At 42.8% G+C, this 25,106-nt stretch overlaps 1 protein-coding gene across 5 annotated transcripts in view; it reads left to right on the plus strand.

Annotated features, from left to right (window-relative positions):
* The window catches only part of TBXAS1 (thromboxane A synthase 1), a 264,375-nt gene extending 240,159 nt beyond the window's left edge, over positions 1 to 24,216 (plus strand). For all 5 annotated transcript variants that reach the window (XM_048300444.1, XM_048300447.1, XM_048300445.1 and 2 more), the window contains 4 exons: positions 17,332 to 17,420; positions 19,871 to 20,008; positions 21,915 to 22,077; positions 22,687 to 24,216. In XM_048300444.1, coding sequence (XP_048156401.1) covers positions 17,332 to 17,420; positions 19,871 to 20,008; positions 21,915 to 22,077; positions 22,687 to 22,761 — 465 coding nt within the window. In that variant the 3' untranslated portion in view covers positions 22,762 to 24,216. The remainder of the gene's footprint in view (positions 1 to 17,331; positions 17,421 to 19,870; positions 20,009 to 21,914; positions 22,078 to 22,686) is intronic.
* Positions 24,217 to 25,106: the final 890 nt, after the last annotated feature.

A 25,106-nucleotide genomic window follows, 5' to 3' on the forward strand; every position in this document is an offset into this window, starting at 1 on the left:
TCCCAGACTGCTTGAGTCCTAAATTCCCCCTGTAAATCTGCTTTCTGTGCCATCAGTTCTCAGAACAATGAACTGCTTGATATACCTGATAAGAGTTAACATGAAAAATGAATAAATCATTTGCTACTCCCTTCTCTTTTTTGCTGTAACTGGGTGTTGGTCTATAAAATGAAGGAAGTTACATTGAGCAGGAAGTTTAAAAAATGCTTAGACAGATGCCATTTAAAAAAAAAAAAAAAATCAAACTTGGCTTCCTGCCAAGTGTCTGTAATTAAAATTATTCTTCTTAGTGAGAAAAAAGCAGATGCAAAGGGAGGTTTCCTGTCTCTCAAAGTAGGAAATACAAATAACTGTTAGTCTTGCCTTTGTGTGTGCATGTGTGCACGCATATGTGTTTGTGTGAGTGTACGTCGTGGTGTGGGACTCTGATGCTTATTTCTGAAGTGGCTTGCGATAGAAAACTTCAGTCAATACCGTGTGGATGGGTGCTTTATTATAATCTATGCTCTTTTTGGTCTTGCTTTTAAATTAGATCTTTGTTGAAAAATACTGTATATAAATTGCCTTTTCCATATTCCACATTACAGAAATGGCTGGTCTTACAGAAAAGAACAGTGAATTTCTGTGTACGGTGTTGAAGGGAGAACAGGATGTGGGTGGGTGCACACATGTGTATGTAGCTATACTTATCTATACACATCATATAGCTAGAGCTGATAGCTGTATTAACTTAGAAACCAATGCAGTTAATGTCGTGCAACTTTCCAGCATATGTGGAAGTACACAAATATAAAACTGCTTCTATCAATGTAACTTCTTTCAGTACAAGCATCTTATAATAAAAATTATATTTTTATTTTGTTTCTTGTCTGATATACAAACTCTGAAACAGTCTATTATCCAAATTAGGCAAGTCTACCATCAGGGAATGTGCTCTGTGGCTCTTTCCTGTCACCACTATTTAAAAGGGGGCTGATTCCTTTTCTCTCCTATGCATAGATAGACTTACACAGGTTGAAGAAATTCTATCAATCCCTTTACTGGTTTTTTTCAGACATTGCCCTGAGGTTTGTAGTTTTGTTTCTTTTTAAAAATAAGCTCTTTCTGAGGAATGGCAGACAAGGCATGGGCACATGTTCCAGTGCTGATCCATGAGAATGGGCAGATGCTGGTGGAGCAATACCCCTTGGTGGTAGCAAGGGCTCCTACCTATTGCACTCGTTTGTGTAGTGTGTGTTCCATGTTTATATCTGGATGCTTTTTAGCAGCCCCACATTTACACAGGACAGATGTACTGTGTGGTTCTTCCACCAGCACTGGTGACGAGCTTTAGTTATTGTATATCTGCATTGAGAAGTACCCTAGCATAGATACAGTTCCCTGGCAAAAGTGTCCTGGTAATTTTGTTTATTCTCCTCACTGTATTGGGATAAATGGGTCCAGGGAAAGGGGTTAGGAAAAGTGTGCTTGTACTGATGTGGAATTTTCCTAATTTACTGTGCTATCTTATGCTTTTTAGCAGACTGTGCTTGAATTTGCCTCCAACTCTGAAAGTGAGGTATAGCCCCAATCCCATTGTACCAATCAGTACATACTGCTCTAACATGTATCAGATGGCAATCAATACAAACATGCTGTATGCTGTACAAATAGCACAGGGTGTAGGTGTGTGGGTGCAGGGCCTCTGTCTCATCTTAAGCACATGAAATGAGGAGTAGGAAACAGCACATGAGATCCCCAGTGTGTTTTGGGTGGGCATACCTCTCCTTTTCCATGAGCCCATGACAATACATTGGAATAGTTTAATTTTACTGCTCTTTTCTGCAGGACTCCACCACAGCTGCTTGGCTTCTGTTTGTGGGCTGACTGCTCTCAATGAAATTAGTTTCCTACAACAAGAACCACTACTTACATTGATAAACCCTGGCTGACCTGAGTATCAGGAGCTGGTTGGCATGCTGGTGCAGTGTGTACTGACCTTTGTAAACAACTCTTCTGTGATTCTGGCATCTTGGAGTGCTCCTGGAAAAACTTCCCTTGGAACAGATAACAGAACTCGCTTCTGTACTTTGAGTTGCCAGATTATCTGCCAAGAGAGCTGCTAAAAAGAGGTTTTGAGAACAGCTGAAAAAGAGCAAGTACACACCTGCTGCAAGCAATAGAGCGACTGGTACCCACTGAGCCAGAGTAGTGGCGATCTGAAAACACAAGAGGAATATGGACATGTATCTCCTATGGGTGTTGCAGGGCTGTGAGAGCCAAAGAGAGTTCTTAATTGCTCAGAGAAATATGGAGGGCCTAGTCAGAATGGACAAGGACTAAGGTAGGCTTTGGAGATGAGATCAGCTTACAAAAGCTAAGCCCAAGAATGCTGTTGGAAACTTTAGCAACAGCTAAGATTATGGTTCTTTCAGAAAATGGAAAAGAAACATTTTAAACTCACAATCTGCTTTATAGCATAGCCCAAGGCTATAGTAACCCATCTCTACCAATCCTAGGATGTCCTCAGTAAACACATGTTGAATAATAGCTTTGCAAGAAATCTTCTTGTGTCCTCCTTGAAAAGAGATTGCTGTTTCTGTTGAAACCCAGAGATCCTATGAAAAGGTAGGGAAGATCAAATGTACAGCACCAACCATGAGAAATCCCTGGTTATTCCTCCAGTCCTGACTCTGTGCTCTTCTGGAGGGCAGTTTGCCTAAATGTAATCTGGCTAGGTTTGCAGTTATGTCTGGTATTCCTAGGATAAGACTACCAAATGCACTTTTCAGAGGCCCCAGGCACGCAGCAGGAGAGGTTTTATTTCTGCTTCCCAAGTAGGAAGGGGAGCCACATCAGGATTAAATGGCCTAATCTGTGGCAACACTTGCAGCTCCCAAACTCTCATCTGATACTCTACTCTCCTAATCAGCAAATGTTTAGACTCTTGCTTTACTTTAAGCTGCTAGGCCATTACATGGAAAAGATAAGGCAGTCTCTGCTGTTGGCAGTGATGATGTCTGCTCATGCCTCCCCCTGTAGTGGTGTGGTATGTCTGCACTTGGGAAATGAGCTGTGAGGGGCAGGCAATGGGGAGTTTTACTTGGGCCAGGTGGAGGGAAGACTGATCCTTCTTCTACTAAGAGTGTCAGGTAATACACCAATGGTTTTCACTCTTGTGCTGCTCTGCTGCAGACATTTTGCAAGCTGAGAAGGAAAGCAATGGGTTTTTTTGTTGGCATCTTGACAAAGCATTTTCATGAGCATGGCTGCCCATTGAAGACATCTGTTTAAGTTCCCAGCCCGGGATAGCAAACAGATCTGGGCAAATGTTCGGGACGGCATTTTTCCGGCAGGTTCACTAATGTTTCACACACGTGAATCCAGGACAAGTAGCAGATGCCCTGAGCAGGCTTAGCCAGTGCTTTCAGCTGAAATGTGTGTGTTGTGTCCGGCACATTCTCAAGGAGCTCTTTTGAGGAGTTCTGAGTAAACAATAAATCTCTCCACAATGGAATTCATACTGAGTGAATTATCAGGGTTAAAAAAATATTCTGTTGCTTTCAGCTCTTATCTTTGTTTACCGTATCGCCAAGGACAGTGACCTGCCTTTGTGCCCTAACACTGAACTGTCAGCAAGAGAGACAGGAAATGCTGCCTCCTCTATAGGCTCAGCATATAGCTTAATGAGAAGAATAACATTTCAGCGGCAGCAGCTGTTGGTTTTGCTCAGTTTGGTTTATTCTCTTTTGTTGTCTTACTTCAGCAAACCTAGATAATCTTAGACAAAGGCCTTTGTGCCAAGTTTCTGAACTCTAATTTAGTGACCTTCAGATATTTAAACATTATTAAGACCAAGTCAAGCTGACAAAAGAGTCTATAACCTTTTCATTTCCCACCAAGCTGAGCCTGTTGCATCCTGTGTGGCGCCTGGTTGTGCACAGCACTCTGAACATGAGCCATCTTTCAGCTTGAGGGAGGAGGGAGTGCACCAACCCCAAGCAAAACACTGGCTTCATCCCTCACTGTGGTAATGTTGGGTTCAAGGGAAGCCCCACCACTCCTGGGCCATGTGATTAATAACTCCCTTTAATGAAGTGAGAAATGAATGATGGAAAAAATAATCAAATAGGAAAGCGCTGTCCAGAACAGAGCAGAAATGTGCTGGTAGTGCCACACACAGTGGAGTGGCCCTGCCTTGTTTCAACAGCTGACCCTCTAGATTTTGGGAGCAGGGGACATGAGAGAAGCATGAGCCTGGCTTCTACATCCCAACACCGGCTGCAGGAACCCACCCTGGTGTCTGCTCAAGGAGCAGTTTTGGTGCAGCTCCTCTTCCACAGGTCTAATAGCGGCTGTAGTTTCCCTGCATGGTTCCCACTTCATAATTTGAGATGGCAGAGGTGCAGGGAGCAGGGAAAATTCCCATGGATCCCAGACTCTGTTTGGAACCCAAGGACATCATAGCTAGATAAATCTTCAGAGCAGATCGCTTAAACTTTAAATTGCAGCTATTTTTTCCATGCAAAGGTAAGCAAAGAGTGTGTTCCTTTGCTGGTTTGTTGCTGGTGTGTGGGTGAGTGTACAACACACTTTACAACTATTTTCCCCCAGCAATTGCACGTCGTAAAGCAAAGCTTTAATGGCGGGTTAAGTTCACTTCTTTATTTACACAGAAGGAATGTGTAAAATTTCTGTTCTAGTAGTCTGTCCACAATTTTGTTTTCCATTCAGGATTTACCTTTATTTTGTATTATATCAGTATTAGGTGCCAGGGTTTACCTTACTCATGACATAAAACCTTTTTTTAAAAAAGCAGGGGATTTGTTGTTAGTACCATGTAATGATCAGGCTTTAAACAGGAACATCATATGCTGCCGTCCTCTGAGCATGCCAGCAGTCTCCACACAATCTCGTGATTAAGGTTTATCAGTCTTATTAAGAGTGGTGGAGGAGAGGAAAAATCTTCCAGAAATTTGCTTGGAAAGCTGCGTCAGGACTTGACCTTCTGCTAGCAGGCCCCGTAGTTTTGCCACACAAGGGCTACTCCCCGCTCTCCTCCTGCCCTCACAATAATGTGCCTGGAATCTGACCCCACATTTCCCGCTGTCATGTTGGTATCAGCTGGAGATAAATGAAGCCTTTTGTTAACTCGTTCCTTGCTTTGCAGGGTGCTCTTCTCTTCTGCTTTAAAGAAGAGCCAGTGGTGATGTGGCACTGAGGCAGAGCTACATATAGGCACTGTCGGCATGGTGTTTGTAATATACCAGCCAAAGCATCTCTTGTGGCAAAAATGAGACAAGACTCCATTATAAGGAACACAAAAGGGAATTTTCTATCAAGTCCACGGGAAGCAGGGAGCAAGCTGTCATGTTCCCTGGCTCTTCAGCTCCCAGCCTGCGTAGTACCAAGGAGCAAAAGCAGTGATGTGCATATGCAGAACACAAAAAAAGTCTTCCCACATCCTGACCTAGATAAATAGGACTTGGAATGAATTTTCTGACTTCACAGCAGTGACACTTTGAATCTTCTGAGATTTAAAGAATATATATATTATGTATTTTTAGTCATTTTTATGCCACTTCAAATAGATGGATGTGTTACAGAAAGTCCACGTGCACACGTGTCCGTGCGCATGAAGAGAGGCCAAAAGTACTAATACCAGTCTCTCTTACTGTGCCATAATGTGAAATAGGAAGCGAATGTGTTAGCAAAAGCAGTGGGTATGGACAGAAGTGCAAGATGCTCTGGCTCTTTGAGCTGTGTTGCAAACACCTTGGGAGCTGAGGCAGGAAAAGCCATGAGGTTGCTCTAAGTTAGGCTGGCAGAAGGCAGGTTGAAGTGGGCAAGGGGTGCAAAAGGGGATCACATCCACTCGCAGTTTTTACCAGCACGTTTCTTACGAGAGGTGTAGCTCTGGCAGAATATGATCCCAAGTAACCTGCTTTCCAAAATCTTTTCTTCATAATGAGCCAACTTTCACTGCCTTTTTTTGGGGTTTTTTTAGTGTGACATAAGTATTATATGACTGGGACTATGACTTGGGCTACCAAGATATTGCATGGTATTGTTTAAACAAGAGCAGCAAAGTTGGAATAGCAGCAATATGCCATTGGCTTTTTGATCATCCTGCTGGTTCACTAGAGAGTATTAGAGTAGATTTCTTTAAGCACATAGAAGTCAAAGAAATAATAAGCACCCTTCATCCATCAGATAGTCTCTATTTATACATCAGGGTAGGTGTGAGAAGCAAGAAGTCCTGTCTTTTTCTCTTTTTTTTTTTCCCTGCTAATTTTAATTTTTTTACTTTTTAATTAAATTTCCTCATTTAGAGTCACACAGCTGTCTGGGCTTCTGCCATAGATAAGTGGATCTTCATCTGACAGCAACAACCAGAATTTATCTTTCTTTTCCCTCTCTCCCCCTCACTTCCTCCCTTCCCCACCTCCCCCCTTGTACTCAGCAGAAACAAAATGCTATATATAAACTCAGCACAGTTTCCCCCCCAATTACTTTGTCTGCATGTTTCAATTTCATTCTGTGTCAGGCTTTGCCAAGGTACCAAGTTTGGCATTTTCAAAAAGGGGTTGGATCATTATTCCTTGAGGCCCCTCTTGTAGTAACACCTCTCACACACCCCCGAAATGTGTGCTACTGTACTCTAGGTACTCTGAGGGGCATGCTTGTCTGATGTTTATTCGAAGTTCCTGGTCTTGTAGACTTTTTTCTTTCTTTTTTAAAAAGTCTGCATGATTCTAGGTGAGTGCTAGCAGCAGATGGCCAAAGGACAGGCAGGGATGGCCCATGGTGCTCTGTAAATGGAATATTACCAGCATCATGCCATCAGGCTGCAAGTCTCTGTTATTTGTTTTGTATTCTCTTAAATCACTCAACACTGAAGTCAGGTGTATAACCAGAATCCCACATTTCATTATGAAAACAAAAGACAGCCAGTAAAGAAAAAATAAAAGGAAAAAAGGTTTATAGTTGAAAAGGTAAGACTGAAAACATGAATTGCAGTTCAGAAGCCAGAAGGCATATGAAGTTCAAAATACTGTTATTTGTCATAAATCTCATGTGTTTTGCAGCCAATTTCAAAGTATGTTGGGGCCTTGCTCATAATGTTTGAGCGATCAGGATTGGTAATATGCTAGCTGCTCTTGTGTGTGTGACAGGCCCTTTAGAGAAAAAGCCTACAGCTGTGTTTTGTCTCGGCACTCAGAAAATCCCTCCCCACAAATTAGCCCATCTATAGATATCTATAGATTTTTGTGCCTCAATTCATGATAAAAGGACAGAGGATACCATCCTTTATTAGGTGTTTTATATGGGTAAAATTGCTACTGAACCCCCTGCAGAACACTATGTTTTATGCAGTTTTCTGGGTTAAAAGCACTCTTTTGTGTTGAATGATTCTATCAAATGTGTCAGTTTGTGGGTGCCACCTTTGTGGCTCAGGGGTGTCTGGATCAAGTGGCCTACTTGTCAGGGCTGGCTCAAACCCAGCTGCATGCCCCCGTGTTGGCCAGGTTCCCCTGTACCCCAGAACTTTTGAGACTTGATGCTTTTGATCTTTGAAAAATAACAATAAAGGATAAAATACTGGGCATTAAAGTAGCGTGACCATAAGTGAAATGACTGCACAGAAGCAAGGTGTTGCAAATTGTAAAAATAAGGGTATTCTTGGAAATACAGAGATAAACAAGTGATGTGGCCAGGCACTGAGACAGGAAAGGGTCAGGTTCAAGAAGCAAAAGTATCTCTGAGAAGCAAGAGAGAAAGAATGGCAAATTGGTCTTCACACCAGGACCGTTGTGGGACTGTGAGGTAATAAATAAATAAAGGCCAAAGCAGCTTACTCATAAAGCAGAAGAAATCGTGACCAATACTTTCCATTTGCCTTCCCTGTAAAGCCTTATATCATCCTAAAACATGCTGGAAATGACCTTGTTCAGACTACAAATGCATTCTGTATTTTCTCACTGCTGACCCTGTGACTTCATCCTGCAGCTCTTTGAGTTGTTCTTTTGTTCCCCTTCGCTTCCATGTGCTCATGAGGGCCAGTGAGTCAGCACACGAGGGAGGGCTTTACTACCCCTGGCACTACGTGGTGCCCCCCAAACAGCTGCGCTTTCCAGGCTCTGTCCTCAGCTCCTGCACACGGGGGCAGGTCCTCTAACTCAGGGATTCAGGTATGTGCTAAAGGAGACCATGAAACATGTGGCTTCCTGCACTGAATACTGTTCTTTATAATCTCTTCTCAAATATGCATCTTTAAACATCAGAAAGGCCCAGGCCTCAGTTTCTTTTCTTGTTTTCTCTTCAGTTTTTGTGGATCACTTGGACACTGATAACTGCAAAAGAATTCCATATAAAAAACCAAGTTTTTGATTATACTTCCTGGGCTTAAGGACAGGAAGGCTCTCCTTGGGGAGGAGAGCCTTTTTCCTTTTTTTGATTGGAAATGTTCCCATAACTTGGGTACAGTTTGAGTGTCATTACAGAGGTCCAGTTGGCCCTCAATAACCTACTGTGCTTATCAGTGTAATCAGGACCAAGTTATTGTGAGAAGTAAATCATAAACAGATGGACAGTCGTGCCATGCTGGTCTACAAAGGGTAGAGGAGAGCAAAGACACAAAACAGCGCCAGAACATGACACCACGATGGCTTCACTAAATCTAAGCGTGAACAGGCTTAGGGAAATTTTTGTGTTCCCAGATGGAGAGAGAGAGAGTCAGGGAATAAAAGGAAAGGGATCCTTGAATAGGCATCAGCCAGGATTCTTTGCAGACAGCTTTATCTGAGTATCTAGAGAAGTTTGTCATAGGTTAGTGTCATAGTAGCAGACACCCCTGCTCACAGCCAGCTCCCCACTGAGCTTGGGGTAGTGCATTTTGGGCCGACAAGCTGCATTGTTTTTTTTTTCAAAGACCCTTTCCATGCACTGGAGGAAGAAAACACGAAAGCTCTTTCAAGTGCTATCAAATTTTTTCACATACCAGTCGTAAATTGCTTTGTTGTACCCAAGGCAGTCAGAACCTTCCAGGGGGAGCAAAAGAGGAAAAGACACTGAACAGCTTTGGTTAGAAAATACTTTTCCCCCCTTTCTTTCTCCATTTTTCATATTTTCAGTTGAACTGTAAGAAGTTTCAACAGGAACAAACTTCTCCTTTGTGCCTGGTAAAAAGAGTCCCTGCTAAAATTTGGAGCTTGGACTGGACATGGCTTTTACTGGTAAATTTTACCTGTATTAGGTGGAAGGTGCAGAAGTCTATGCCAAGGAATTGGAGCTTTGGCACCGGAAACACTTCTTTACCTTCTGTACTTTTAGTGCCATCAGTTTCTCAAGGACAGGCTGAACCGTGAGTTATGATTTTGGCAGCTGAAAGCAAACAAACTCCTTTTAGTTTAAGTCCTATTTAAATGCCATGCAATGGATTTCTTTCTTTTTTGGTCACTTTAAGTCTATGCATTCAGAGCAGCATTTGCCTGTTTATGAACAGGAGTCACATTGAGGCTGAAAAATAAAAATCAGGCTAGTTATGAAGGCTTGAGCTGGTGGGTGCTCAACTCTTAAGGTTGTAAATTGATGGTCTCAGTCTTCAGCACCTTTGCTGGCCCCTTGTGTTTAGGGGAGGGATTATTTACCAGGAGCACCTCACACATGCATTTGGAAGATGACCACCTAATTAATGTTTGCTAAACGCTTCGCGAGCCTCAGGGGAAAAACAGCCATGGAAAGGCAAAGTCTTATTATTGTTGTGCTGCACCTAATGTACGTTAGATGTTTTCAAGGCATCAGGCACTCCATAAATGTTGTGTGGTATTAAAACTGACCTGCCCTTGTCAGAGCAAATAATAATTACGCTGAGTGATGAGAGAATCTTGCATTTTCTCTGCTATGAATGTTTTCCTGTTTGCTAATTCAGAAAAGGTCTCATCCAGCAATTGCTGAAGCCAGTTGACTTAAGCAGCCACTGGCTCAAGAAGGGCAGATTGCAGAAGTAATTTATTTTGTGTAAAGCTCTGATCTCCTCATAGGTTGGACTGTGCTCTCTAGGGCATATTTCCCCAAACTGAATGCCTGGGGCTGAGTAACCTCTCAGTCCATAAGGCTGCCATGGAGATGGAAAACAACCAAAGACAACCTCAGCACGTAGACCATAAGATAGCCTCTATTTGCAGCATGAAAATTCATGCTGATGCCTTTTAATATAAACATAACATGAGGAAATGAACATTTGATTAAACTAAACACACCTTTTATATGCAAGGCCCTAATTTAAAGCACTGTCACCTCCATACAGAAAATACCAGCTGGAGTAGGAATGATTAAATTAAATCATCTGGCTCTTATGTGATACCATGAATGTCTACTGAGAGGAGAAAAAAAAAAAGTCTCTCCTCTTTATTCCTGTAGATCTGCAGCAACCATCAAGGGACACTTCTGTAGCAGGAAGGATTAAGTCTTGCACAAACTTCAGTGGTTAATGTGCTTTGGACTGGTGACATGCCCTTCGGACAGACCTACCCCAGTTTTATAATTCTCTTTCTCAGTCTTTTGGGCCTCTGGCCGTCCTTTCTCCTATTTAATTTCCTCCTTGCTTCCCTCCCACTGGGATCCTTCACCATTCAGCATTTCTGCCACCCAAGTAGAAATTTTGATTGTGTCAGACAAGTGTAGAAAGAGAGACTTTTGAGCCTCGGTGGGCTGTGGAGAGAACCGGGACAGATTTCTTGGGGGCTGAGTGTTTTTTAAGGAGTCAAGAAAGATGCAGTCTCTGTGCCTCTGCTGAGCTTAGCTTGCTGCAGTGCATGGGCAGGGATTATACCACATCACAAATAGCTGGAGCAGGGCATGCATTGCATACAGGTAGGGAGCCACTTCTAGAGGGGAACTACTTTTCCCCATCCAACCTAAGTAAAATAATAAAAATTAGTATAGTGAGGGTACTTATGTACGAAATGCTGCCTGGCCTGGCAATATCAGCACACCGGGGACCTGCACCTTCCTTTGTGACAGCAGAGCATCCCAGGCTCCCAGTCTCACAGTTATTTAATTGATTTTCATTTGAAGGCACACACTTCTCTTGGCAATCTGGGACTAGGGGAAGCTGACAAATTTACAAAACCTGAACAGAAACAGATTTTTTTTCGCTTTTCATTTGTAGCTTGCCTCGTAAAGTATTTCCTCATAGATTTTCTTCTTTTTGCCTGACTTTATTTTTTCTGGATCTTCTACCTGATGGCACGCGTTCTGTTCTTGCTGATCACCATGTGTCAGTAGTAATGTAGGTGGAAGGGAATTTCTGACTGTTTTGGTTGCAGCTTTTATGTTTATCAGTTTGGCTTTGGGACACTGTTCAGTTTCAGGAAGTATTTTTATCTCACAGAAGTTTCCTTGTAAGTAGTGATGCTACAAAGACCTTGTTTTAGCACCGTGGAAGCTACTGGAGGTAGTGCAGGTCTGTCTTCTGTCAGGAGCTGAATCCTTTGATTCAAAAAGCAAAGTAACGTTAAAGTGAGTTGACATTGGTGTAACCTTATACCTTCGGGCTCTTTCCCCAGCACTGTTTGGTACATCCTTAGAACTGTATTTTCCTCTCCCTTACACTGACACAGCCCCAGGGAGCTGTGTGGATTTGCACCAAAGGGGTGGAGGGAATTTGGCTGCAAGGTCTGTGTGTAATGTGGTTATCGGTGCGAAACTGGTGCGCCAGCCTTTCCCAGCAGCTCTGAACTCCGCCTGCAAATCGGCACCTTCCTCTGTGTGCGGTCAGTTGACTTGCATGGTAGTGAACCCAGAGAGAGGTGGAGTTGGAGGTGAGGGTGACTGGCAAGTGATTTGAACAAAAAGCTGTAAGATTAAATTTATTTGGCACTCGCAGTCTTTAGGAGGAGCTGGGAGGAGTTTGTTTGAGGTGTCTGAAGCACTGAATGTTGTCACATTTTGAGATGTGCTTCAATGAGCAAAGAAACTTTGCCAAAGCCAGTGAGCAGCCACCAAGGGTGGGGGTGAGAGCCTGACAAAATTCAATTTGAATAACAACCCAAGCAGATGAAAAAGGTGGCAGGTGACCCACATGGAACAAAGAAATAAATTGAAAGCTTGGTAGTATTAGTTTCAGATAGCTTTTTCTTGCTTCTGGGGAAAGATGCAAGAGGGGATGGAGCTGAGAACTTTAACGTTGATTTCTGAGAGCAAGTGAGAAAGCACAATGCTGGTGGTAGATGCTCTAGTGCTACCAAGGTGTGCTCTAAGGCTTTGAGAGGTGTCAGGCAGCTCAGAAAGTCTCTTAATCTGGAAATCAGGCTTGTTGCCCCATTTTTCATTCCTGAACCTTGTCCTTAGTTCTGTAGTCAAGAACTTAATATTTTGCTAGAAGGTTCTGTAGGCCTCTGTCACTAGAAGTGGCCAACAGACACTTGGTGATTTTAGGCAGACTCTTCTCTGTCTTAAGGCCATGATCTGTCTCCCAGAGCAAGTGGGACTCTGGAGCTTCAGGGTCCTGTTTCCTGAGCAGCACAGACTGGTTCTGCCTGGTGCCTTGGCTCAGAGACACATCTCACCTGGCAGGTGCAGGCTGGACCACAGACAGCAGAGGAGCAGTCAGTGTTGTATGAGGACTGCCTTAAGCATTTTTGAAGTGTTTGGCCCAAGTTCTGGGGATAAAGTTAAGAAATTTTACTTCATCAACTTGGTCCCTATCCTGCTGCCTGAGATCGAAGGGAGGCTTTGGTTTGGTGCTTTACAGGGGTTCCAGCATGTTGTCATGGAAGGGGTAAAACATGAGACAAGGTTTCTTTAAGTGAGTTAAGGATAGGTACCTGTTAAACCAACCCACCTCTTTGTTTCATTGATCTGCATTTTGAGCGCAGTCCTGTCTCTAACCGTTCCTTTGGTGATATGGTTGTTGGCAAAGTTGTTGTGGGGCAACCCTAATTTGACTTTCTTGTACTTAACATTCTTACATTTTTTCCCCCTCTCTCAGGCTGAGTGAGGCACACAGGCTCTAGTTCTGTTAGTGTATCCTAGAGGTGGCCAGAGAGGTCAAAAACCCAGGCAGATTCTTTGATCTATTGGCAGCTTTTGACCCATTTGATCAAGAAACATTACTGTCCTGCTTGTGAATGGCTGTGGTCTGAATAGCCCTTTGGGCAATTTGAAAGAGAGTCGGGTGAGAGTAATTGAGGGGTGATATTGGCTTTTTTTGACTCCTATCCTATTGCTATCCAAAGTCTACATTTTGGGGGAGAGCCCATGTGGGCTGTGTAGCTATGCATACACGATAACTCATGGATCTGCATCTGTGCTTAAGCAGATCTGCACGTCATCTCTCTGACCTGGACTTTGTCACAGCCACACCTGCCCATGAGCCATTGGATTTGGATTGCAATTTCTCAGAAACCTCAGCTGGTTCAGTATCAGGCCATGACTCAGCAGTGTTCCTTGTGAGGAATGTGGTCTCCGCAGGCTTTGCTGCTTCTAAATTGATTTCAGGTGCACATCACACTGTCAGCTGCACAAAATTTTCTCTGATTTTTTTCATTCCTGGATGCTGAGCATCACTAGAGCATGGCCAATAGGATAAGTGGAAATCTCTTATTCAATGATGTGTACTTTGAATTACCATTCCCAGAACAGAGGATGATCATCAGCTACTTTGGGGAAAAGTTAGTGTCTCGTCTTGAGCTGTCACTGAAGATGGGTTCATGCTGGACGTTGTATGGAAGCAACTGAGGTGCGGGCATATGTTCCCTTCTGCTGACTTGGCTGTGGTGGCACCAACCACAGCCAGCAAAGAAGAGCCAGCAACTGGGAACAGTAACATCTCAAACTGCAGCAGAGTGATTGGCCAGACCGCTCCTGTCAGCACTTGGATTCCCTTGCTGTTCATTGAGGAATTAAAAGTTAACTGAGGGCGGTGGTAAAAAATAGGTTTGCCTGCCTAGAAAACGTTAAAACCAATATTGAAAAGCAGAGGTGGATCTGAAGGTAGTTATCTCTCTTGGAGTTTATATGAGGATTAAAACACGCGTCATCCTTGTAGCACATAGGCAATTTTATAATCACTGCTGGTATTTCACCTCAGGGTACTCTGTGGGATGAAGAATTAATTTCCCATCTTTTTCCAAGTAATGGAGGCTTGTGATTTTCTGTCAATCATAAAGGAGAGCCTGTGGCCAAACTAGATGCCAGAAGTGATTGAACAATCTGGGGTTGGTAAGGGTGTACCACCACCCGTCCAGAAACCAAACTGGGGAAACATGCATGCAGAGAAATGCCACAAGATGTTACATGGCCATTTCACTTCCACATCAACAGGAAAAGACACTACGAGGCTATGCAAAGCACAAGAAAAACTGCTGTGCAAAGCAGTGGCTGCAAAATTAAAATACAGGATGTTTTATTATCTGCTATGTCTTTTTCCTCCCTCACGCCTCCCATCTCTGCTTGTTAAAGACAGGAATTTTTCTTAGTGAAAAAAACATCTCATCTTGACTACAAGGCAATTTAGACAAATTTTTTTTTCAGGGGGTTAAAGTGGCATGTTTGCACAACACCACCCTCACCCCAGCAAACCTGCCAGCAGTTGATAGATATAAATAGGGACATTTAGGGGAGAAAAGCATATTTATGTTCCTTTGAAATGTGCTTGGCTAAAGGCATATTTTTAAGAGAGGGAGTGGAAAAACAAATGGAAAATATTTTCTTTGAAAGGGGGAAAAAAGCAACAAACTGTCCTTCCTGAATAGAGATGCTTGGCTTGTGTGTACTTTACGCAGCTGCAGGTCAGACCTTGCAAACAACTACTAAATTAGGTCCAGCTACTTTGATGCTAAAAGCATGGAAGTGCCAGTAATTAAGTTGCATCAGATGTAGGAAATGACTGATGTGTCTGTCATGCTCATGATAGCAGAGTTCACTGCTGCCATTTGACTGACCCCTCCTTCTTTATGTAAGCAAAAGGAATTTTCTTCTAAAGAAAATCAGCTGATTTTACACCTTGGTTTTGTTTTCTGAACTGCTAATCCCCTGAAGGTATAGAAGCTATTTGAAAGAGCAAATCAAAGCTCCAATAATTTAGTGTTATATTATTCGTTGATGTATGGTTTGATTTAGTGGCTACTTATTATATCAGGTTACCATATAATTATCCTAATTATTGACTCCAGAAGTAAGTAGAGGGATTATGAGAGAGACAGGAAGGCCCAGTGGAAAGAGCATGGTTCAGAGAATCAAACACATCTCGGTGTGCTCTTGGCTCCACCACTCATTTTCTCTGAGCCTGGACTCTTCTCTCAGCCAGCCTGGCCATGAAATCATGAGGGATTGCAGGAACAGGACTCAGATGCTGACTCAGGATTCAAAGAGATGCAGGAGAGCAGTATAAAAAGGACAGGGGAAAGTTCTGAAAGAGAGTTGTAAAATGGGCAGAAAAAATAAAAGAATGCACACCACAGCATGCATTTGCATTGAGGAGTGGAGCACCTCGGTGGGCATGGAGAAGGGGAGTGAAGACCTGAAATTTGAGACTACATTTCCAGCCTCTGCTACTGATTTCCCACACAAAATTAGGCAGCCCTCAGATCCCTTTCTGCAAAACAAGGGTGATAAAGATAATTCTCCCAGCTTTGGTTTTAGCTATTGGAATTATTGGAGCACTGTTCCTCACACAGCCTTCAGCCGTGGTTCTCACGTGGCTTTTAGTCTCCTAGTCCTTGGTTTGATAACCACTGACTTAAGCCAAAGGGTTGAGTTAGCAGGCACCACTACAAGATAAAAGCCACACTGAAAGGCTGGCAGTGCAGTCCATACTTCCTGTATTGATAATATTTGTCATAAATTGACAAAATACTTCATCTATTGACAAGCTGAGTTGCATTTTTCCCCCTGAGAGAGGAGCACACACACTAGTTCTACTCAGCCCGTGCAAATTACTTTCTCTGCTTCTGCTTTTCTTTCCTGAGCCAAAAAATGGGGATAATAGAATGTATCTATTTCCTTCCTAGAAAAGATCAGTTAATGTGAAATGGTGCGTGGTGGCTTAGTGCTGAATAAGTGGGATACCCTAATCCAGCAAGGTATCCCTGTTCTATTGTATGCCTTTTCTGCATACCATCTGGAGTTGTTCTCTGCTTAGTATTTTCAGTATCTACCATATGTTTTTGCATGAAAATTCAATAAAATATGCATTATACATGAAAAGTGCTGTAGTAAATAAAGGAAGGATGGAATCCAGTCCCCATTGTGAACGGCAGGGGCCCCAAATCTTCATAAAAGGTTTAGTCTAGTCTGACGTCTGTGCTTTTCTCCAATTTTCTCTGTGTCAGTCTTTAGGAGATGCTCTAATTTAAAACAAAACTCTACTTTCCTGATGAGGTTATTTGATGTTCTTCGGCTGCCCTCTGCTGAGAGCACTGAATAAAACAGGGAAGATGTCCTTTTTCCAAGGAAGGTAACAGTGGAAGAAATTCCCTGTTTCTCCCTGTGCCGAGTCGTGCCATTGCTGCTGTTTGGTGTGTCTCGTTGTCTGTTTGTTGCCATTCAGAGGGCAAAGCCTTCTGAGCTACAGCCCTGTTGGGGTTTTAGTGCCCACCACTCCTTGTCAAGGGCTGAATGGCTTTGTAGGATTGTGAAAACGTGGGCTCAGGCATTGACCACCATGAAAAATTAAGCAGCATTAAACAAGGGCTGGAGGAAACAGGCTTCTCTGCTCAGGCACTGCTACAGTCCTGCCAGGTGGGATTTGGGCTATACCTCAGCACCACCCTACCTGGCAGATCAATTTAGCACTGCTTCCTGTTCCTCATCGGGGTACCAGCTCTTCCAGTGCCATCTCCATCCCTCCACAGGCATCACAGCACTAGCACTGTGCTTTATTTCTATAGCTGGGAAAGTGCAGAGGAGTTGTTCCAACTTCAACAGCAGTAACTGGAGGACTTGCTGTTTCTTGTGAATGAAGTGTGAGCCATGCTCTTGCCCTTGGGAAGCAACAAGGGTCCTGTGCAGATTTTGGTACACGTGTAAAACAATAGCTCTGTTGTAGCTGTTGATGCTCTCTGTAACGACCTGCTTTTAGTACTCCCTAGCAAGTTGATTTATTATTATATCTTCAGCTGGGCTGTGCACCAAAGCGTTTTGATGATGAAAGGAATGTTATACACACATTTAATTACTGCCCACATTTTTGTATAATTTTATCATTTACTGTTTTAGATGAGACATCGAGTTCTTCTACAGGAAAGATGCCCAGTAAAAAATAGATGATTTAAAAGCTAATCTGAGATGAGTTTGGCACTTAACATGTGAGAAAATGTAATTGTTCCTTTCGTCCTGCCCTTTCAGATGGTCCCTGATTACCAAAATGTACAAGAACTCCCTTATCTGGACATGGTGATTGCAGAGACATTGCGCATGTACCCACCTGCATTCAGGTATTTTTTTTTTTTTTTTTTTCCCCTTCTGATTACACAGGATAGCTCCCTGGCTCTATTAAATGGAAATCTGATGTTGGAAGACCAATGGTCTCTCAGTCTCTGTGCCAACATCAATACTGCTTTGTGCATTTGAAAGATATAATGCAGCCTATTGAAGGAAAGCTGGATAATTCTGGTATTTCTAAAGCACATTTTTACAGTGAATTGGCCAAGGTTTCTTCCTCACCATTCTTCACATCCCCCAAGGTTAGAGGATGGAGCCATTTTGAAGCAGGTCTGGCCTTAGAAAGCCAGAGGCTGCTGCTTCCATGTGCCTCAGGCATCAGGGATATGTGTCCCTACCCTGTTGGTTATTAAGGCCCTGACCTGTGGCAGGGTTGCAATTCAGAAAGTTGTATTTTACATGTGTGTTTAACTTTGGCCCATTCACACTTAGCACTGCATTACGCTAATAGAGCTAAACTAATGGTTAACATCCATGAACTTTCAAAAGTTTTGTCCCAATTCACACAAGACTAATTCAACTATATCAATGAACTGAAAACAAGGGAAAAAGAAATTAGAAAACTGTTTGATTGTTAAAGCTCCAAGTTATCACAAGCATAAATACAGATATTAAGAAATAGAATTTTTCAAAGTGATCAGCCAGTTGCAATACTTCTCATGAAGCAAATTCATATGACTGGAAAGAAGCCAAAGCTGAGCTTGCTGTGAGAGCTTTTGAAAAATTTAACCCATGACTGCAAGCACCTTAAAAAAAGCTTAAAATCATATTCTCTGCTATATGTTCATTAAGATTGGAAGTCAAGATATTTTTCATGGGCATCTTCAGGATTGTTCAGAGAGTAAATATCAAAGAGATCTGCTCCTGGATGAGATGATGGGTCTTTACTGTGTTAAACTTGGGGTACAGGTGGAAATGGTTTTGCTGGTTAAAGTGACAGGGGTCTTTGAGTTTGGGCGGTATCACTGGGAAACAATCTATGTTTGTCAGATGGGAAACAAAACAAGAATGGAGCAAAGTTATTCTGAAGTTTTGTTTGGTGTTGTCAGTGCTGTTTATTGATCTGGCTTTTACTCTGATGGATGTGGAATGGATAGAACAGCCCAGTGACACTGAAAGATGGTAATTGCCTATGACAAGGGTAAAGCTGAGTTAGGGGAAAAATCAGCAGCAGCCAAACTTGTTATAAAATGAGTTGGTTTTAATTTTTTAAAAATGAATTTACTATCCAGAGAACTTTCTCCCCCAGAACTCATGTTTCTGTTATCACCAAATTCACATAAGAATGAGAAGGGTAGCTTCAATCCTTCTTTTTTTTTTTTTTTTTTTTTTTTTGGCATGCCAGTGTTTTGTTCCAGGTTTGGAGCCTCCGTTATTTATTTGTCTATGAGAAAGAGAGATGAGTGACAGTGAGGAAAGAATGTGTTCCTGTAATGATACCAGACTGACAGCCCTGAAGCTGAAATCTTTGTTCAACTTTCTAAGCAGAGTGTGGGAAGCAGCAAAGGAAGTTCCTGCACATTTTTTCACCCCTGTGCTTGCAGCTGGTGCCAGGGAATAGCTCCCAGACTGAGATAGCAGGGCACCCACCTGGTCTGGGCTGATTTGGGATCTGTAGTGACCACCTGCTTGCGAATGGCTGTGGTCTGAATAGCCCCAAAAGATCTGGATCAGAACCTACCACCACACATGCACACCCACACACAATCCTTTGTAAGGTTTACAGAAACAAGCTTGGCTTTAGCAGGCCGCTTTCCTGAGTGATTTTTTTGTCATTATGAGGTTCCTAAGGACACCTCTGTCACCTATCACCACCACAGGGTGGGAGAAGACTGCAGAGTTTTGTTGTTAACATCATGCCTGTCTTTGATGAGTGTATGTGAAATGTGGTTTTCCAAGGCTTGTGAATTGGTTGTATTTCTAGAGTAGCAGCAGCAGCAGAACACTCACCTCTAATATTGAAACAAACCCTTGCTAAATTTCAGGTGCTGCACCAACAGGGGGAGCTTCACAAATAAACAAACTCAAAGCTATATTTACTATCCTTTTTTTTTTTCTGGAAGCCAACCAGCATATTCTTTCTACCTGTTATTAGAGGTGACTGAGAGATTTCATCAGCAATTTTCATAAAGAATGAGTCTAAACCCAACTTCAACAGCAAAATTGCAGTTTAGCAGTTAATGCTTTGGAAAACAGTACACAACCAGAAATGCTTTCTTGTGAAAAGGGCAAAAGTCAACCAGCTGGGCTGGAGTTATGGACTTCTAAGTGGAGATGATTATAACCTGAGAAGACACTGGCATCAGCAACAGTTTTCGCATTTATCTATGAGGAATTGTTACCCAGCAACTGTATGGTCAGATGAAGACAGATACTTTTATAGATCTCTCCTGCTGTGTTTTTAACCTTTATTAATAATCTGGGATGCATGATGTTGTTGCAGATTCACTAGGGAAGCAGCTGAAGACTGTGTAGTGCTGGGGCAGCATATTCCAGCTGGAGCTGTCATTGAAGCTGCAGTTGGACACCTTCACCACAACCCTGAGTTCTGGCCAGAACCCGAGAAGTTCATTCCTGAGAGGTACATGGAGTAATGCTTTTTCATTCTTAAATTGAAGTCCTTACTTGGGCCTGTGGGCACAGAACTCCAACCTGTCCAGTGCAGACACCAGGTTCGGCTGCTCTTTCACAGCCACAGTCACCCACTATTCCTCCAAACCAGCATTTCCACCAAGAGGAGCACAGTTTCATTTGGACCATAAAAACATGTGATTTCTACTAAATCAGACAAGTGATGATAGTGGTGTATCCCACAGAAGGTGTGAGATTTGGTCAAGGTTGAACTGTGGCACAGGTTTTGAGACCTGTTTCCAAATCAGATACTGTGAATAATGTCACTTCTGGGTGCCAAAATTCTGAAGTGGGATAGTATATTCACCTGGGAATGTACCTGGGAAACTCATCCAGCTCCTGGCTGGTTTAGAGCACCCTTTTCACCTGAAACATAAGAGTGTGGCTGCTCTGTGAGTGGGGAATCTACCCCATCTCCCACTGGGAATTTGCTGTCTGTCTGTAAGTCAGGATCCTTGGTTCTTGTTTGGCAAGACATAGTTTCACATGGAGCATTTCACATGGAGCACTTATTGTCTTCAGTGGGTGGGGAGAACCCTGTCAAGCTGTGGGTTTGTACATGCCCTGTGTTACAGGTGCTGCCTTGAGCTTACAGGGAGAGTTTCAGCTGATGTGGTGCTGTGTGGAAGCACAATTTAGTCTTGTGGGCAGCTATATTTTTAAACTGTTTTGTGGGCAGATGCATTTTAAGCTACCACTACATTGAAAAGTTTACTAAGAAAAAAAGTGCCTGCTCCACAAACAACTGGGTGTGAGGCAGGCAGCCCAGAACTATCTCTGCCAGTAAGACAACACGTGTGTGGTGTAGGTGGGTTTGCCTAATGCTCCTTCTGGAACAAATCTAGGCATGTGCTCCATCAGACTCTTTTGGCCATGAAGAAGAGCTATGCCAGGGTTAGAGAAGCCCAGAGATTTTGCTGGAGAGGAGTCTTAGCAGTAACTGGAAGTCTGGGGTGGGTATTTTTAGCAATGCTTATCTAGAAATGCTTTCTTAATTGTTTATTCACCACTTTAACAGTAGTATGAAAGGGTAAAATGGTTAGTGGGGGCTGCAGTCCCCCTGACTCACACAGTGCTGTTCATTATGAATCTGAGATTAATTCCCTTTTGAACCTTTCCTGAGGAATGATGCATAATTACTAACACTCTGCTCAGCTTGTATCAGTTGGTAATGTTAGTAAGAATGATAAGAGCATAACAAAAAATAAAATAATTCAGCTACAACCCCCCCACCACCTTTTCATTTTGAAATTGGCCGTAGGAGTTAAAACAAGGGAGACTTTAAATTTACCAGAATGATATATGGGGGTGAGCAAGGCAAGAATTGCCTGAACCTGTTTGTACGGGATATGCAACAGTGGTTAGTACATGAGTTAATGGTCCTTCAGTCTCAAAGTAGGGGCCTCTACAGTACTTTTTGGAGTAGTGTCTCAATCTTACTTAGGTTATCTAAGCATGGGGATGAAATTAGTGGAAATACACAATATTTTTCTCCGAAGTTTGAAATAGCTTGTATTGCCTCTCATCTCTTTCTACCCTGCATGAGTTTTCTGGGCTTTAGCAGTCTAAAGTTCTTGGAAAGTGAATCCAAAATGATGAGAGATTTTCATTAAAGATCGATTGGAAGTAATACTCATGTCTCCACATCCTCTCCTGAAATCACCATCTGACAAAGGCTGATGGCCATAAGTCAATTATCTGTTTATTTAAGATGTCAGGACATAATCTGTCAATAGTCCCCTTGAACTGTCCATTAAGATCAATTGAAATAACCAGCATTTGAGATTTGAATGAAAAACGTGGAATCAAGAGCAAAAAGCATTTCTTGAACTGGTTTCCATATCTGCATCTTTTAGGTTTACAGAGGAGGCCAAGAAGGAACGACATCCCTTTGTATACCTGCCCTTTGGGGCAGGACCCCGTGGCTGCATTGGCATGAAAATGGGTTTGTTGGAGACAAAAATGACTCTGCTGAGAATTTTGCAGAAGTTTCAATTCAAGACCTGCCCAGAGACTGAGGTTTGTAAATGCAGAGGCTTAAAGATCACACTTGTTAACTTGAGGGAGTTGACAGTGTGTCTTAGGACAACTGATTTGCCTTTGTGACTTCTCTTCATTTGAGAAAATTGGTAGAGACACTTCCATAATAAGGAGGGACAAGAGGCCTGGACTGCGTGTTTTAAGCAAAATATGATTTAAGATATATAATTTTCCAACAAAAGGCCTGTTACACAGCCTTGCCTTAGTGGAGAGCAGTATGGCAAGACCACAGGCAAAATGCTATGATCCATAGAGGGTGAGAATGTGTGTACATATCTCACAGGAGCTCAGCTCTTCAGTATAGGCCTATTGCTATGGAGCTTGCACCCAGCTCTAGAGTTTACAGAGTTAATTTCTTTCTGTTCAGATCTACAGCATTCCTGGGTAACCACTGCCTCAGCCTCTGGCTGTAAATTCTATTTAATATTATACCACCACAGCTGACTGTAAAACAAGTACTTTACAGCTTCCACAGTAATCCTGGTATGAACTGGTCCTCCAGCAAAAATGTCTGTGTGTATGTGGGGCTGTCATACACACATAAACAAACACATACAACTGCACATAAGATGCTCTTTTTTCTTTCAGATTCCTTTGCAGCTCAAATCAAAAGCCACACTTGGACCAAAAAATGGAGTCTACATTATGCTGGAATCTCGCTAAATGGAAATGTGCATCCTGAAGCCTTCTGGGATGAGGCCCTTTGTTAGTGATTCACTGGGTATAATTATTTTTCCAAACTCCAAGGACGGGTTGGAGCCTAAGTCCCTCTGATGGTCAGTAGGTGCTTGCTCACTGCCCTCCTGTGGGACAGCCTCCAGTCACTTTTTAAAATGGGCTCCACAGTCTTTTTTGGAGGTTTTCAAATTGCTGTGAATGGTATCTGTGAAGAAGCATCCCACTTTCACTTGCTTTTCTACATCACACTTCTTTTCACTTAATCTTTGAGAATGCTTTCCTTATGCTCAATTTCCACAATATACAGTAGATTTTAATTTCAATTCATTGCATGACACATCCTGCTCATGCACTTGTGAGTCCCTTCTCTAGAGAAAGCCCCAAAGGCACCGCAGTTACAGCAGAAGACCTGGGACGCAGTGCATTGGATTTTATCATGAACTCCACTAACAATCAAAGCTGAGGCTCCTGCACAATGCTTAATCTCTCCCTGTGTCTGTAAAGCAGGAGGAGTTGCACCTCCTTCATGCTTTGAAGAGATTTTAAATACACTTAGATTAACGATTTGCACTTGGCACATTCCATCGACATGACAGAAGAAGAATGAAGAGTTCCCTGGCTTACTAGTAAAGTTCCAGTAGCTAAGACCAAAGAAATGAGGTGACAGCCATTTTGCTGGCTGCTGAACTGCTGTTAGAAAGGTGGAGTCAAAGAAGATATGAATTCAAAGCAAGCAGGAGGACTGGAGGAAATTTAAAGGTAATCAGAAGGTGTTGGTACATCTGCTCCATGGGGAGGCCTTTCCTTTCCAAGCATTGCAGCTGGCACCATCCCTGTCTAGCTCCTTGAATCAAGGAAATCAAGAGCATGCATGCACTAGAGCCAGTGGCAAAGGGGTGGGATCCAGGATCATCAGACCCAGCAGTTCTCTTGACTCCGTCTGAGACACTGGAGCAGGTCATGTCCCAAGTGCCTCACTCCCGTCAGGAAGGAACTTGTCTGATTTCCAGCTGCAGCAGCCCCGTGGATACGTTCTAGCTGTGTGACTGTGCACGTGCATCTTCTCAGCCAAAACAGCCATACACTTCCATTCCTCACATTCCCTCTGTCCTACTCCTCTGCAAAGCCTTCACCCACCACACAGCTAGTGTTGCACAAGAAGCTGGGAGGGGACACAGCTGGGACAGCTGACCCCCACTGACTGCAGGGACATTCCATACCCTATGGCACCATGCTCAGCACATAAAACCAACGGAAGAAGAAGGAAGGGGGACAACATTCAAAGTGATGGTATTTGACTTCCCAAGTCACTGTTAACACCTGCTGGAGCTCTGCTTTCCTGGGGTGGTGGAACACATGCCTGCACATGGGAAATGGTGAAAGAATTCTTTGAGTTTTGTGTGGCTTTTGCTTTACCTATTAAACTGTCTTAATCCATGAGTTTTCTCATTCTTACAGTTCTTTCCCTCATCCCACTGTGGGGGAGTGAATGAGCAGTTCTGAGGGGCTGAGCTGCTGGCTGGGGTTAAACCACAACAGAACCATGAGAAGAGATTGGTGCAGTGTCAAGATCCTTTTAAAAATTTTATTTATTCTTATATTTTTTCTTTAAAATTCTTGTATATAACAAAAATTTTTGCAGCATTATAAAAATAATGAAGCACCTTTGGTTCTTTGCAAGTCTTGACCTTCTGCCTGCTTGGCATAGTCTGCTTGAGGTTTCCTTAGGTACAGCATCTCTCTTGGTGGTGTGCACAGAGAAGTGTTGCAGCAGCAGGAGGAAGAGACTGACTGCTCAGCTTCACTGCAGGGATGGAGCCATCTGCTCACTGATGCCTGGCTAGGTCCCTGAGTTTCTCTCCAGCAAGCATCTTTTGCTGCCTTCTTTCCACATGCTGCCTGAACACTGATCAAATTACTAGATCTTGTTCCTCAAAGATTGTCTCTTTCTCTTTCATGTGTTTTTTTTTTAAACATATCTCTATAGGTAGTAGTGGTGAAGTACTGACGGGGGCAGTCTTGGAATTGTTCCTTTTTCCATGGAGCATCGCTGGCATGCTAAACAGAAGTTCCCTGTTACAGACACAGTGATTAAATGAATTGCTGATGGATAGATTGTTATTAATTTGAAATGCAACATGCTGTATTTACCTTAGTTTCTTCACATTTTACATAACTTTTTCCCTCCTTAAAACAGTATGTTGGAGGCTGATTTACTGTGCAGCTTATACACAGAGTTGGCAAAAAGCTGGATGGGCCTTGCCTAAAAACTTCCCACCTGCCTGAATGAGCAGCAAGTTTATTCCATCTAAAGTCGTCTGTCAAAGGCT

The sequence above is a fragment of the Corvus hawaiiensis genome, chromosome 4, assembly GCF_020740725.1.
Source record: "Corvus hawaiiensis isolate bCorHaw1 chromosome 4, bCorHaw1.pri.cur, whole genome shotgun sequence".
In the NCBI taxonomy this organism is placed as follows: Eukaryota; Metazoa; Chordata; class Aves; order Passeriformes; family Corvidae; genus Corvus; species Corvus hawaiiensis.